At 38.6% G+C, this 15,005-nt stretch overlaps 1 protein-coding gene across 2 annotated transcripts in view; it reads left to right on the forward strand.

Annotated features, from left to right (window-relative positions):
- Nucleotides 1-13,640, forward strand: part of trim9 (tripartite motif containing 9) — a 63,993-nt gene extending 50,353 nt beyond the window's left edge. The window contains exons 8-11 of one of the 2 annotated variants that reach the window (XM_051945955.1): nucleotides 715-753; nucleotides 2,503-2,806; nucleotides 6,886-7,048; nucleotides 10,014-13,640. In XM_051945955.1, coding sequence (XP_051801915.1) covers nucleotides 715-753; nucleotides 2,503-2,806; nucleotides 6,886-7,048; nucleotides 10,014-10,091 — 584 coding nt within the window. In that variant the 3' untranslated portion in view covers nucleotides 10,092-13,640. The remainder of the gene's footprint in view (nucleotides 1-714; nucleotides 754-2,502; nucleotides 2,807-6,885; nucleotides 7,049-10,013) is intronic. The other variant, XM_051945961.1, reaches the window with a different exon arrangement.
- The last annotated feature ends 1,365 nt before the right edge of the window (nucleotides 13,641-15,005 follow it).

Consider the following 15,005-nt stretch of genomic DNA (forward strand, 5'->3'; position numbering starts at 1 on the left):
GAACTCCAGGAGATCTGAGGAATAATAAATTGTTGCTGCCAGACTAAAGCATCTTCTTAAGAATCTAAGATCCACTGTCTTGGCAGGTTTTCAAATACAAACCACACTTTTTAAGTTAATCATGAGTTTCAAATGGCTTTTATATTTAAAGCAGCACCATGAATAAGAACAGTAAAAGCCTCCAAAATATCCATGACAGGATTTTAGTAGGATGTGGATTCAGTTTGGAGGGTGTGCAGCTGCTTTAGTCCACCCATGTGCTTGCTTTCCCATTAGTTTAATGGTGCTGTGCATAGATGGGGAAGCTTGTCATCCATCAGTGGACCTGAAAGGCCCAGAAAGCCTCCCTACCTGACAGAGGGAGCACTCAGCAGATGTACAAAGAGATCTAACCACTCAGTGTTTTTCAGGCTTCACTGTGCTTTGATTTTTTTTTTTTTTTATTGTAAGGAAAGAAGAAAAAGCAAGAATTTGTCAGTCCAGAGCTTCTCTTTGTTCTGTTTGAGTCTTCGGTGGTTTGTTTCTAGGGTTTGGGGATCTTCCTCTGGTCACTGAGCTGAACCAGCTTCCCTGATCGATTCTGATTTCTTTTTTTTTTTTTAACCCCCATTGCCTCTCCTCCCGACCCCCTTCCTATACTGTCTGCTTCACTGCTTCGCTCCCCTCTTTTTCCTTTTTTCCTCTACTTCCTCCCCCCTTCATTTCACATTTCAGCTGGACTGCCCCCATGTGATATTCAGTCTATAGGCACAGGTATGGACAGCTCTCATTGCAGACTAATCCCCCTTTCAGGCCATTGTTTGTTCCATCCGTGACGTCCCCACATTCAGACCAGCAGGGGGGCAGTTTGCAGCTCTGTGGGCTCCACGTATTAAACCTCTAATAAACGTCTCTCCTTTGGGAAATTAAGCCACGTAATGAAACTTTACTGCATGTAGTAACACCAGCGGACAGTGAAGTCCAGTGGAGCCCATAAAAACTGCAAACGTCCGCCTGTTCAACCCCAACATTCATCGAGATACTGTGTTTTTCTACACTCAGGTCAAGCAGGATTGTGAATTTATTTTTGATTTTACCAACTTGGAAAGGAACAGTTCACCGAAACTACAGGGAAGCATATTTTCCTACTCAAGGCATCAGCTAAAAGGACAGTTTTTGAGAGGGTCAGGGTTAAATCTATGGATTTATTGGGTTTTCCTTTTGAAGTTTTCTGGGCCATTAACCCAAATCTGTACTGTAAATTAGTCAGGTAATTCGGTTTTATATATAAAATTGTAGGTGCTTATCTTCAATATTTAAATTGGCCATAGGTATCTTTTTAAAGTACATATTATATGTTCTTAACCTTAAATCTGTAACATTCATTTTGTGCTTCTCTTGGAAAGTACGTTGGCAATTGTAAAAACGATGTAAAAAAAATGATTTTTTTTTCAGTTTTAAACTATTTTTGAACAATTTACTGTTCATTTATACATTTTTTCTGTTTTTCAAAAATTACACAATTAATTTAGACACAAACTATAAAAGACAAAGTTTACTGTAAAATTGCACAATATCTTAATGTATGAAAATCATCAAAGCATATTATTTTACTAAAATTATACATTTCAAGTAATGAAAATTACAGATGTGTTTTTTTTTTGTCATTCTCTGAATCTTTCCCACCTATATTTTTTCAAATGGTCAATCATTTTTTCAAATGTTTGACCATAAAATGCAGTATTTTTACTGTAATTTTAAAAATTCTTTTTAATGTTACTAAATTTCACAGTTTTTTAAAACCTCGCTTTTCTGGCACCCTTACTGTTGGATTTTTTTTATGTATTTTTTTACCGACTAGACCTAATAAGCTTTTACAGTAGACATGAATCGAATTTTGTTGACAGTGTTTATAGCAACGAAAAATTCAGTCAGCCCAAGAATGACATACAATCAACTTAAACTTATGTCTTGTGCAAAATTAGTGATTTTCTGTCAACCTGCCAAGTGTGAGTTCAATATTTATTCTTTTACACACCTTGTTTTTGTATTTTGGGTGAACTGAACTTTCTTGATAATTTGTTACTATATTTTACTAATAAGAAACTATAAATATGTATTTAAAAGAGCAAATTAGGTAGATTTTTCTGTTTAATAATTTGTTTTTCTAACCCTTCTGCTGTTCCAAGCAGGCACCAGTAAAGATTCGCAGACTGTCTGACACAGATGTGATAATATAGAAATGATTAAGCATCATAGAGTTTAAGTTAAGTCACATAGTGTTAAGATAAGGATTATTAATCTTATTCATAATATTAAGTGATACTAACTCTTCTTTTTAGCTTTTTATAGTATTACCACTCTTTCCATTTCAATATTTTTTACAGTGTAACTCCACCTCATTGAACTTTTAAGCTCCTGTATCATGTTGTGTTTATAAAGTCATCATCCCTGCATCAGGTCCTGGTGTGGTTGTGTATTTACACTAAACAACGGTGTGTATTAACCTCCTCCTATGTACAGTTGCCTGGTTCACCTTCGACCCGGTCTCCGCTCACCCCGACATCATCTTCTCCAACGACAACCTGACAGTGACCTGCAACAGCTACGACGACCGGGTGGTCATGGGGAACTCCGCCTTCTCCAGAGGCGTCCATTACTGGGAGATGACCATCGATCGCTATGACAACCACCCTGACCCAGCGTTTGGCATCGCCCGGGCCGACGTGCTGAAGGACGTGATGCTGGGGAAGGACGACAAGGCCTGGGCCATGTACGTGGACAACAACCGCTCCTGGTTCATGCACAACAACTCACACACCAACAGGTAACCAAGAAAAAGACCAATGATTGTCTGTGCTTTAATGCTGATGTTCTTTTTCATTTATTTAATTTCAGACATGTTTGGAAAAGACACACCAATGCACAGTGATGGAAGTAGTAGTCTGATCCTTTTATTGAAGTAAAAGTAGCAAAAAAACCCTAAATTACACTGAAGTGAAAGTACAGAGATTAGACGCAAAACGTAGTTCTACGATCAAAAAAAATAAACAAATAAACTGCCTGTGTCTGACATACTACTGTTCGTCAGTTTTGTCATTGCAGGTGGTTGAGAGAGCAACTTTTAACTATTTTACTACCGTATTTTCACGACCAAAAGGCGCACTGTACCAAAAGGCGCAGTCTCAGTTATGTGTGCCATTACTGTATTTAACGCACACATAAGGCGCACCTGATTATATGGCGAGGGTTTTATATACAATCCACGCCCACACTTCCCCCTTTAACATTCTCATGGTGTCCTCTACTACGTCGGCCTTACAACAACAACACACACACAAGCATACAAGTGTGCGTATTTAAAAATAGAGCGGGAGCAAAACTGAGTTTGGTTGTGCTTTATTTAAGTATTGATTACAAAGTACTAACATTTTTTTAATCATCAATAGGCGCGGGAATGGTAAAACACTCGGATAAAACAAGCACACAAGTGTGCGTATTTAAAAATAGAGCAAAACTGAGTTTGGTATTCACATTTTTTTTTACCGGTAATCGTCATCAATCAAACCCATGGAAGTCCTCATCCTCTGTTTCTGAATTGAACAGCTGCACTAAACCCCCATCAAACATGCCAGGTTCACTTTCTTCACTGTCAGAGTCACTTTCCGTGCCGTGCGGCTCCTCGGAAATGATGCCGGCTTTTGCGAAAGCTCGAACAACAGTGCCAGCAGACACGTTAGCCCAAGCATCTACAATCCATTCGCAAATTGTGGCGTAACTCGCCCGGCGCTGCCTTCCACTCTTAGTGAAACCGTGGTCTCCATCGGTCATCCGTCGCTCCCACGCCGCTCGCAGCCTTACTTTGAACGGCCGGTTCACACCGATGTCCAGCGGTTGGAGTTCCTTTGTCAGACCTCCCGGAATGACAGCAAGCTCAGAGTTCATTTGCTTCACTTGTTTTTTCACATCGGCTGTGAGATGGGCACAGATCAACAGCGATGGTGATGCGTGGAAAAAACACCTGGTCTACGTCCGCCTTACAACAACAACAACACACACAGGACGCACTGCACCATAGGGCGCGCCGCACAATTTGAAGAAAATCTAAGACTTTTATGTGCGCCTTATAGTCGTGAAAATACGGTACATTTCATCCAAGATGAATCTGAAGGACTCAGAGTTGATTATCACTAATTTGTATTAATTTAACAAATTATTGCTTTTGTTTGGCCTGTTGGTTGGTTAGTTGGTTGTTTGCTTGATCTGTTTGTTTGTTTTGGTCGGTCGGTCAGTTGGTTGGTCCGGCTGTTGTTTGTTTGGTCTGTTGGCTTGTTTTGTTGGCTGATTTGTCATTTGCTCTAGTCCAGATTTAATAAGAACTTTTCTCGACAGAGTTTTTCTCTTTGTCTCCCATAAAGCTTTGACTGGTGAAAAACAGACAACAGTTGTTGTATGAACAGTCTCTCCCATCTCAGCTGCTGAAGCTTGGAACTCCTTCAGAGGAGTATTGGGTGTCTCTGTGACCTCTCTCACGTCTTTTGTCCTTGGTCACTCATTCTTAATGGATTAAAAGCAACAACAGGGGAAAAACTTCTAAGTGGGGTGAATACTCTGTACAAGCACTGTTCTTGCTGATCCTTTATTACTTTGTAGTAGAAATTAAGGAAACTTCATCAGAAACTAGAAATAGAGAGATGAATAAAACATGATCGATTGAGTGCAACATTGACCAAGACACTAAATAAGAGATTACACCTGAATTCTGTGGAGCCTGATCTCAAGGACTTTAAGTTTGTGGACCACTTCAGGAACTTGTACTGAACCCAGCATGGGGAAATCTTCTTGGCAGGTGTTCACTTTGTGTCCAGTGTGCATATCTGTGCCGCTCTGCTTGGAAAACAAACACACAAAACAGAGTATGTCAAGGTTTCCTGCAGCATTGAACAACTGATGTCTTGCCTGAAATACAGAGCACCACTACTGACATCTGAAGACACTTTGACCTGTTGTAATTTAACATTCAGTTGTCTGAGCTTCCAGAAAGATTAACACTCATATAGAAAGAAAATGGCTGCAGGGGTTTAAACTAAGGATGCCTCAATAAAGTGCTTTTGGCTCACAATCCAAGGTGAGTCATTAAATACTTAGCATCTGCTGATACCGTATCCCTCTATAAGACACACATCAGCTATTGTAGATGAGCTGCAGTACTTGGTTGTACCACAGGGTGGAGCTTCTTGCCAGACTCTCAAGACTGTTCTGTATTGGAAAGCAGAGTATTGTGGAACCTTAGCTAATAAAGGAGCACTGTGACAGAGACTTATGAGGCTCGCTGATATGAGGTCAGCAAGCAACTGATGAGTTAAGCTGGGTTTATATTGGCTAAATATCCAACATCCCAGTAGAATATTTAACATGAATGTGATGTCTTTTCAACATTATGTGGTGAGAACAAATTTGTGCTGACCCTGATCACGTCAGAATTCCCAATCTTACCTACATCCCCATATTAATCTGGCCCAGATTTCTGTGTCAAGACTGGCAACACTTGTTCAAAACAGCATCACACTAAAATTCACAACAATATCCAAAATATCCAGTGCAGAACAGTGTGTACAGTGTTGCTGAAACAACCTTTACTAACCTTACTGTGACGCTGATTGAATGCTTGCTTTCTGGTGTGGATCTGCTGGTGTTGTTTCAGGGAAGCCAAAGTTCTAAAAGTCTTAATACACTCGTCACATCTGTAGGGTCTGTCCCCAGCGTGGTCACGTTGGTGAGTGACTCCAGTGTTGTTGAAGCCTTTCCCATCCTGGTCACGGCGGTACGGTTTAACCCTGGTGTGGGTAACTGCATGAGCTTTTAAGTGTGAGAAGTGTACAAATAGTTTTCCACAGTGATCACATACGTACACATCTTGTCCAGTGTGGATGCGTTGGTGACGTTTTAGGCTCTCTTGGCGCTTGAAAGGTTTTTTCACAGTAGTCATACCCAGAAATCGAGTGTCTGCAGGTTTTGTAATGAATTCAAATTTAAGGCTGTGTGAACAACAATATATCAGGAACTGTTAAAGATAAAGACCTGAAACTTACACTGTTATTTCTCATCATACCATTCATTCAGAATCTACATTACTGGACAAGAGGAGCAAAGAATTAGAACAACTGTGAGGGAATTCATCTGCAATGTATTGATGCAGATGGAATCAAATGGAAATGCAGGAAAGTTACTTAAACATTCTGCTTACCGAGAATATTTCAGTAAATGTGCTTGGAAGCAGAGGTGGGTAGAGTAATCAAAAATTGTACTCAAGTAAGAGTAATATTACTTCAAAATAATCACTCAAGTAGAAGTAAAAGTAATCTTCCAAAAAATCACTCAAGAGTAAAGAGTGTTTCGTGAAAAGACTACTCAAGTACTGATTAACTGCTTGATTGTTGTGTCCGATCTATTTTTTGGAAATTATGTGATCAGACAGACAGAAATTTAAAAATAATGTGCAAATTCTGGTATTTCTCAACAATTAAAAAAAATAGTAAAAAAAAATACTGTCTTTACAAAATGACAAGTTCAGGCACAAGAAACACAAATTTCCAAGTCTCAGTTGTTTTTTTAACAACATAAAGCTTTTGAAACGAGTACCTGCAGTAAGATAACGTTTGTATGCTTGAACAGTGCAAACTACTTCCAGGGACAAGATCTACTGTATTTCACTTCCCTCCAAGTGGCACAGGCTCAGTAGATAGAAAATAACAATACAACTAGGGCTGGACCCCAATATTCAGTTGTTGTGCTGGTTTCCGAATATTAATTTTGAGCTCTGAATATTCGGAGAATGTTACTGCAAATAATGCTTTCTCTCTGTGGCTGTTTCATCACTTCATGTTTCTCTCTGTGTCTCTGCAGGACGGATGGAGGCATTGCTAAGGGAGCCACGATCGGAGTTCTGTTGGACTTCACTCGTGGGCTCCTCATCTTCCTGATCAACGATGAGCAGCAGGGTCCGGTGGCGTTTGAAGGTTTGGAGGGATCGTACTACCCCGCCATCAGTCTCAACCGAAACGTCCAGGTACAACATTATGCTGCTTATACATATATAGACGGGCTGCACACTCAATTCAAACCAGTTTCAGTTGTGAACTGCAAAATATCTGATTGAGTGTTTACCACAAAATTTAAACACGTATCCTGGTAGTCCTGAGCCGTATGAAACAATACTCTGCAACTACAGCTACTGTAGTTACTTTTTTTTCCTGTGAATTTGCAAAATATAATCTGTAACTTAAAGAAAAAATCTGTAAAATTACAGTTATTACAGTTTTTTTCAATTGCAAACAAGCATTGGTCCAAACTGAAGTCACATGTTCAAAACTCTTAACACAGCCTGCATTTCCATCATGCATCTCAGCTAAACAGTGAATCTCATCCCCAAAACTGTTTCTCACCAACAAAACACTTCATTCATGTTTTAAAATAAGCTCATTCAACCACTACACTAGAAAGTAGTCTCACTTTGGAAACAAATGCTGTCACTCTGAGCACGCTGAACTACAAAATACTAACAACTGAGAGCATTACATGAAATTAATTGTAACCTTTCAAGTTTGAATGATTTCTTTTTAGATAAAGTATTTTATTATAAAATAAGATCTTTGGACTTTGAGTTTTCTAAATTATTGTGATACATTGCAACAAGAATGAATCAGGAATGCAGCATTTTACTTCAACAACATTGACGTATTTTCTCTGTGCCTTTGCATGAAACTTTAGGACCTTACAAAAAATAAAAAGTTTACTGTAAACAAAAATATAATGTAGAATCTCAGAATTCAGGGGGCAGAATAGAAATCAAGAGATAAAAGTAAAAAACCAACAACACATGTAAACTGTAACATTCACACCTGTCGTCTGCATTTGGCCTCATGTTTCCATCCATTACATCTGATGTCTTCTCTGGAGAAGCATTGTGGCTAGAACCTTTGTTTCTGATGAGGCCAAACACAGATCACCTGAATCGGGTTTCAGCTGACAGTTACACTCAGCTGTGTGTAATTACCTAATCTTTTCATTTATTTTAATTTTCAATATTTTGAAATGATTTTCAATAGATTTCAATGTGGCTGCAGCAGAAATTCCCCTTGTTTTTTACCCATCATTCTGTTCTGATTGTGGTTTTAACTGTTTTGAACAGTGTGTTAGCATTTGAAAAATATGCTGTAAAAGTCTAATGTTTCGCAGGTGGTGAACTAGTAACTGAGAAAAGAGTTCATGAATTTTGGTGACTGTGGTCACTGAATGCATTTTGTGTGAAAGCAATGGAAAGTGATTCACAGTTCGGTCCACATGGACTGCTGTTTTGCAGGCTGTGTTCACAGTTTTGAACATGTGACTTCAGTTTCGACCAATGCGTGTTAGCAATCGAAAAAAAATGTATTTAGCATTTTTTTAGTCTTTAAAGAAATCTTAGAAAAATCATTAAAAATTATATTATTGTTTAGTTTTGACCTGTTTTTTTGTGTAAGTTGTTTTTGTAACTTTTCCATTGTGATTTTGAGATATTAGTTGTAATTTAACAAAAATACGGACTGTGTAAAATCACCATTAAAATCAACATTTTTAATCTTTAATATTCAACATCTTTCTTCTAATAACACCAAATGTCTCTAAAATAAGGATTTTTTCTGATTTAAACATAGTAAAAATAAAAAAGTTATGTTATTTTATGGCCATTCATTACAAAACAACAAATCAGTGTTTGTAAAAATGAAGGTTGCTGATGAGAATGTTATTTACAATTTGGGCCTGTATTTAAGTGTTAGCATGTAAATTAATACTTTAGTTAGATAACCCTTTAAGCTTCAGTGTACCGCCGGCGGTACACCTACTAATTTGCATAGGAATTTCAAGAATGTCCGACGGCCGCAAACGCGCTTATACAAACACTATACACCGATGGAAAGCTTAGATTCTCATGAATCTGCCGGTATAAACCACTTTCAGATGTGATTACCACAGCGGGTGAGAAAAACACATTTGTCCGACAAAAACAAATATTCATCCATCCGTTCTCTATACACGGCTTCAACGCACACAGCGCGACTCACATTTCCGGGTTCATTATTATACACAAAAAAAAAGATTCCACAAAAAACGGCCATAATCCAACCTTTTACATCCAGATGACACAAGCCAGGAAACTATTTTGTCCAAAACATGTCCTGAAGTCGGTATAAAATCCCCGAATCGGTCCTTTTCAAGGAAAAGCACCTCGCGATGCCCGTCCAATATTCCCCGTATTTTTCGTAATTTTTTTATTTAAAAATAGAATATTAGCGATTTTTTGTACTGAAAACGGCTGGAATTGACTGAAGCTTAAAGGGTTAATATCTGTAATTTAACAACACAGGATAAAATAACAGTAAATTATTTTTGAAAAATAAGTAAAAATAAAGTTAATATGACATGTTATTATATTTAACACTGCAAATGTCAAATTATAAGTCTTTATACCGTCTTAATACATTGTTACAGTAAAAAATGTATTTAGGTGGAAGATTCAGTGATTTATTGATTTTTATGAGGTTACATGTACATATTAGTGCCGACATCGCATTATAGGGACGTTTACTGTAACTGATCAAGATGCATTATTCAGTCGTCACTGGGAGTCTTTGCTAACCCCATGGGGCGCCATTTCTTTTTTCACATCCATATGAGCAAAACTTCAAACAGAAAGTGCCGTTTTTATTTGTAGATCAATAAATTTTACCGTGTGCAGTTAATATTCCTGAAAACCGCCTTTCTAGCTTTTAAAAATATGGACTTGGGGGATTAAACCTTAAAAGAGGAAACTTCAAAGACCCAACAGCAGTCGGTAGCTTTCAATTTCTTGTTGCTCTCGGCCAGTTTGTGATATGATGAAAGAAAAACATGCCCCCAAGACAAAACACTGGAGTCAGTGAAGAAAATGGCTCAACATCTCCACCTGCAGGAAGGAAAATAATGGTTTAAAAGGGTTTCTTCTTCTTCTTCAGGTGACGCTGCACACTGGTCTACCCATCCCTGACTTCTACACCCCCGGGGAGGCAGATCCCAATGGCTCCGTGTGCTAAAGACTCACCTGCTCTGGGAAAACCTCTCCAGGATTTCCCCAGAGTTCATCCTGCCAGTCAATAACTCTGATCCCGCCGACTGACCCCTCCATGCCCCCTTCCAGCGCTGAGCCATGCCTTTATCAAGCCTAAACCTTGAACACGAGGACCACCTGCAGGACACTGTTCAACTCGGACGGTGCTTTGCCATCTGTACCTTATATTTTGATGGGATTTAGTCAGTGGAAGACATGGAAATGATGCTGAATTTGCAGCTGAAGGACATAATATGAGCTTCAAGGAATGATTTGACATTTTAGAAACTACACTCTACTCTAATGTCCATATATTCAATATCGAAATCATAAAACAGAGACTGAAGACTGGAAACAATGGAGGAAAAAAAGGTGCAAATTTAACCTCTGAAGCATAAAAATGACAATTATGAGCACAAAAAGAATGTGAACAAACAGGATTAATATTTTGTGAGCTTTAGAGGAGCGTTTGTGTGGATTTTGTTTCCTTTGGAGAAGCTTCCTCTTGTTTCCAGTCTTGTCTTTCCACAAGAAAGCAAGTATTTCCTCTCAAAATGTCAAATTTCTCCTTCAAAATAAAAGCTTTGTAAAAGAGTTGAGCAGAAAAAGGAGCCCCCATTACTCCATCCTCAAACAGTTTCAGTATCTTATTGTACAAACAGAACTTTTTTCAGAATCGTCTTTTTAAGAGGGAACATTAGGAGGTGGTCTTTGTTCCGTTTACGTGAATGTGAGCGAAGGTGGGTTCTGGAGCAATAGTCCGACTCTCAGCCGCGTCACTGTCATAACCTTCGTCCGTGTAAATGAGACGCTTTTCTTAGTGGCTTCGCTCGTGTGAACCTTCTGTATCGTCCGTAATTTTAAAAAATAAAAATACAGCAAATGCGACTGGAAGCCTTGGTGCAGCCTTTCTCTGCAGAGCAGCTCTCAGAACAGAAGGGAAGCAGTTTTTTTTTTGGTTTATTGTATCATACAGAAAAGTGGGTTGGGTTAAAGGTGATGACTGTGAAGATGTTTGAATATAAGGTGCTATAGCAGCTCGCTTAGTTTCTGGCTTTTTTTTTTTACTGTAGGTGACTGAATACTGGTAGTTTTGTAATATTGTTATTGAAATGATCTATTGCAAAGAGGTGTATAGCGAAGTAAGTTATTGATGTTCAGAGGTTTTTTTTTGTTTTTTTCCAACAAAAATTCATCCTTGTTCCTTTTATTATGATGTATAGAGAAAGAAAGAAAGATTTTGTTGCTTTAAAAACAGTTTATAATCCGATCTGAAGAGGCTTTTTTGGTTTTATTTCGTACAAAAGCAAACAGGAGATGGAAGAGAGACACTTCTGGGGCATCACATTTGGGCAACAGCTTCTTACAAAAGCAGGAACGTGAAAATTTCTTTTGTAAAAGCAATGTTGACATGAGTACTTAGCAGGTTTAATGTTTACTATGTATTTTTAGCTTGAAAGTAACACAAAGCACAGCTGGGGATGTTGTTAGTTTTGCAGATATTTGGTTAAAAAAGTGGCATTATAGTGGTGCTAGCTGTAAAGTTAAGTCAGTTTATTAGACACTGATCTAAATTAATACAGCAGCATAATACAACAACCTATGGCTACTAATCTACAGGTTGGAGCCTCCAAGGTCCAATTAAGTCCCGCAAATGCACCTCCTACATCTTAATTTGTAGTAATTTAATTAAACACGACTGTATTTGGGACTGATAATTCTGAACATGCAGTTCTTTGTTTTTGTTTAAATGCTGCCTCTCTCTCCCTTATTCACATAAATAGGAACCTGGTGTTGTTAGCCTGAGAATAAACATATCCAAGATGGCTGCCGAGTTATGGGACTTGCTTACTAGGCCTTTAATTACACCTGCTTATATTAATTTCAGGAAATCACCTCCAAATATAACATGAATTACAGCCTACAAAGCAACCAAAAAGTTCAATCAAAGCCTCTCTACAATACTTTAAACAAAAACTGAGCATCATAACACTTCAACATAATGTTGGACTGCATCACTTTTAGCTCAGTGTTCCTAATAAAGTAGTAGCTGAGTGTAGTTGGTCCTGAGAGGTCGACCATCTGACTGACTGTCACTGCCATCTATGCTTTAAAATAATATCTCCTGACATGTTGGAAGGTTAATTTCAGGAAGCTGTTGCCTGTAAAAGTTGCCCTAAAAGTTTCCCAGAGCATCGTAGCCCTGAGACTTACAGCCTACATGTCTAGCATTCACATTAAGGTGCTATCCTATGTTTGAGCTTCATGGGTTGTGCCTTTTCCCCCTCTTCAGTACCTAAAAAACATTTATAAAACTTTGCTACCAACTAGTGGATTCATTGCTTCAGCAGAGTCAACTGTAACATCTGTGATGCCTGACTTCACCTGCTGCTACGTGTTTTTTCTATCGTAAAAGGGCAAAATTCAACATCAACCACATTTGCTTTGGATATATTAACCACAGTATTAAAGGGAATATCAGGTCTCGTATCGCTTCTTGTTCCCTCCTCCTTCCCCTCTGGGATTACAGTGATTGTAAATCTTAGAACTCTACTAAAATGGCTTCTATTCTCCTGTATGTGCATGTGGACTGACGGTGAAATAGTAAATTCGCCATCGCTGCGAGGTTTGATTTAGGCAACATCTAACTGACTGTTTTTCAAGGTGAGCCTTTTGTAGGGCCATAATTGTAATGGTGAAGAAGAGCCCATTCAGCAGTGGGTCGCTGAGCAGATTCTTCACCAACAGACAAGTACGGCCGTTATCAGAGCGCTACACAACCTCAGAGTCCAGGATTAATGACCTCCGTGGCTTGAATTCAAAGGGGTTTTCAATATAACTCACACTTCTGTTCATTTTCAACATAATTACAAGATATTCTATGTAAATTTGTGAACTTTACTGATTGAAAAATGACCCGAGTGTGTGTTTGTGAAGCGAACACAAGGGGGCGCTTGACATTCAAAGGTGTTTGATTGTAACATTTATTATTTCTAAACAAGCCAAATACACTTTAAAGATGTTCAAATAGACCCGAGGAAGATTTAAAACTAAACTTTTCAGAATTATTAATAACTTACACACAAGTAGTCGCTGGGCGATACTGAGTGTTAAATCTCCAAATGTACATATATGTGTGTGTGTGTGTGTGTGTGTGTGTGTGTGTGTGTGTGTGTGTGTGTGTGTGTGTGTGTGTGTGTGTGTGTGTGTGTGTGTGTGTGTGTGTGTGTGTGTGTGTGTGACCTGCATTATAACCTCATTTTAACAAAGTGATTTTTTTTTGCCCTGTTTGATCCGATGTGGAATGTCATCAATATTATTTACATTCAACCTAAAATATCTCTATGGAGAGTTTTATGAATATAAGATGAACATTGTTATTCCTATAATTTTAACACAGTATGATTACTATGATTGTTATAATTATATGTCTATCATTACCATATTACTGCTATTATTACCATGATTTGAAATATAATATGAGCCTCTGTGTTTTCTGTATGTGTGAATATTCAATAAATAGGTGTCAACAAAGTGTCCTGATGTCTGTCTCTTACTCTCTATTCACAGTACAATTTTAAGGTACTTGTCAAATATATACATTTTCACATGTGGACAAAATTGTTGGTATCCCTTGGTTAATGAAAGAAAAACCCCACAATGGTCACGGAAATAATTTGAATCTGACAAAAGTAATAAGAAATAAAAATTCGATGAAAATTATCTATTGAAAATCAGACATTGCTTTGAACCGTGGTTTAACAGAATTATTTTAAAAAATAAACTCATGAAACAGGCCTGGACAAAAGTGATGGTAAATTACAAGCACCATCTCAGTTGACTGAGAAAATGATCGTTTTAGATTAAAGCTGCTGTCCGGAGTTTGAATCGCAGCGTCTCCCAAAACACTGTTGGTCCCACCCTCCCTCTGATTTCGCCCCTTTATTTGTGCACGCGCGCAGTACCTGAGAGTGGTGCCCGGAGTGCTGCAGCATCTTGCCTGTTTTGCTGTTTTCCACTCTTCTACATTTAGTACATTTAGTAAATAATAAAGGAATTACGTTAGAATGCTGTATTGAGTCTAACTTGTCCTAATACCAAAATAACATGAATCTGCTAGGACGAACGAGTAAAGTTTGAATATGTGATTACACTAGTGTATCCCTCTCGATGACGTTGTTTATCAAACTTAGTGCATTTACGCGTGTATATGCGTTACATTGTTTATTTATTTCTATCCAGAGTTCAGAATTGCATGACTCCTCTGACAAAGAGTATATCCCAGACGCCCCAACATCTTCCTCCAGAGGTCGGGCATCTAAACGAAGCCGTCAGGCGGGCTATGGAGGCCGTGGTCGGGGAGCGACGCGAGCACCCCGAGCCAAAAAACGTCCTGCAGTCTCTTGGCCTGACAAGCCGTGGGATTGGTAACTTTTCTGGAAGTTGCTGAGCCCTGATGCTCTCTTCTCCACAAGCAAAACAAATGTGCACGCGGTTGCGTAGTGCGTAGTGCGTAGCTCGCCCACCTCTGCATGGGCTTGCTTGCTGTGCGCGTAACCGTTGATTGACAGCATGACAAAGCTGAAGCTCGAACTTGATTGGTCGGCAGCGACCGGCGCTTTTTGGAATAACATGGGGGTCTATGAGAGGAAGGCGGAGCTCAGGAATAAATTTTCATATCGCGTTATACTAACTTTATATTATAGTATCGAACTAGACTAACACATTTAAGCTTTGTTAAAAAATGATACATAAATTGAAAACAAACGGAAACTCCGGACAGCAGCTTTAAATCTCTAAATTGTTGAAGAGAGTTGACGCCACATATTCATTTCAACAAAAAAAAGGCTCCGGTACGACCATAGACTGAATATTCAATCTATGGTTACGACCGTTGAGA

The sequence above is a fragment of the Acanthochromis polyacanthus genome, chromosome 1, assembly GCF_021347895.1.
Source record: "Acanthochromis polyacanthus isolate Apoly-LR-REF ecotype Palm Island chromosome 1, KAUST_Apoly_ChrSc, whole genome shotgun sequence".
NCBI classification, from domain to species: domain Eukaryota; kingdom Metazoa; phylum Chordata; class Actinopteri; family Pomacentridae; genus Acanthochromis; species Acanthochromis polyacanthus.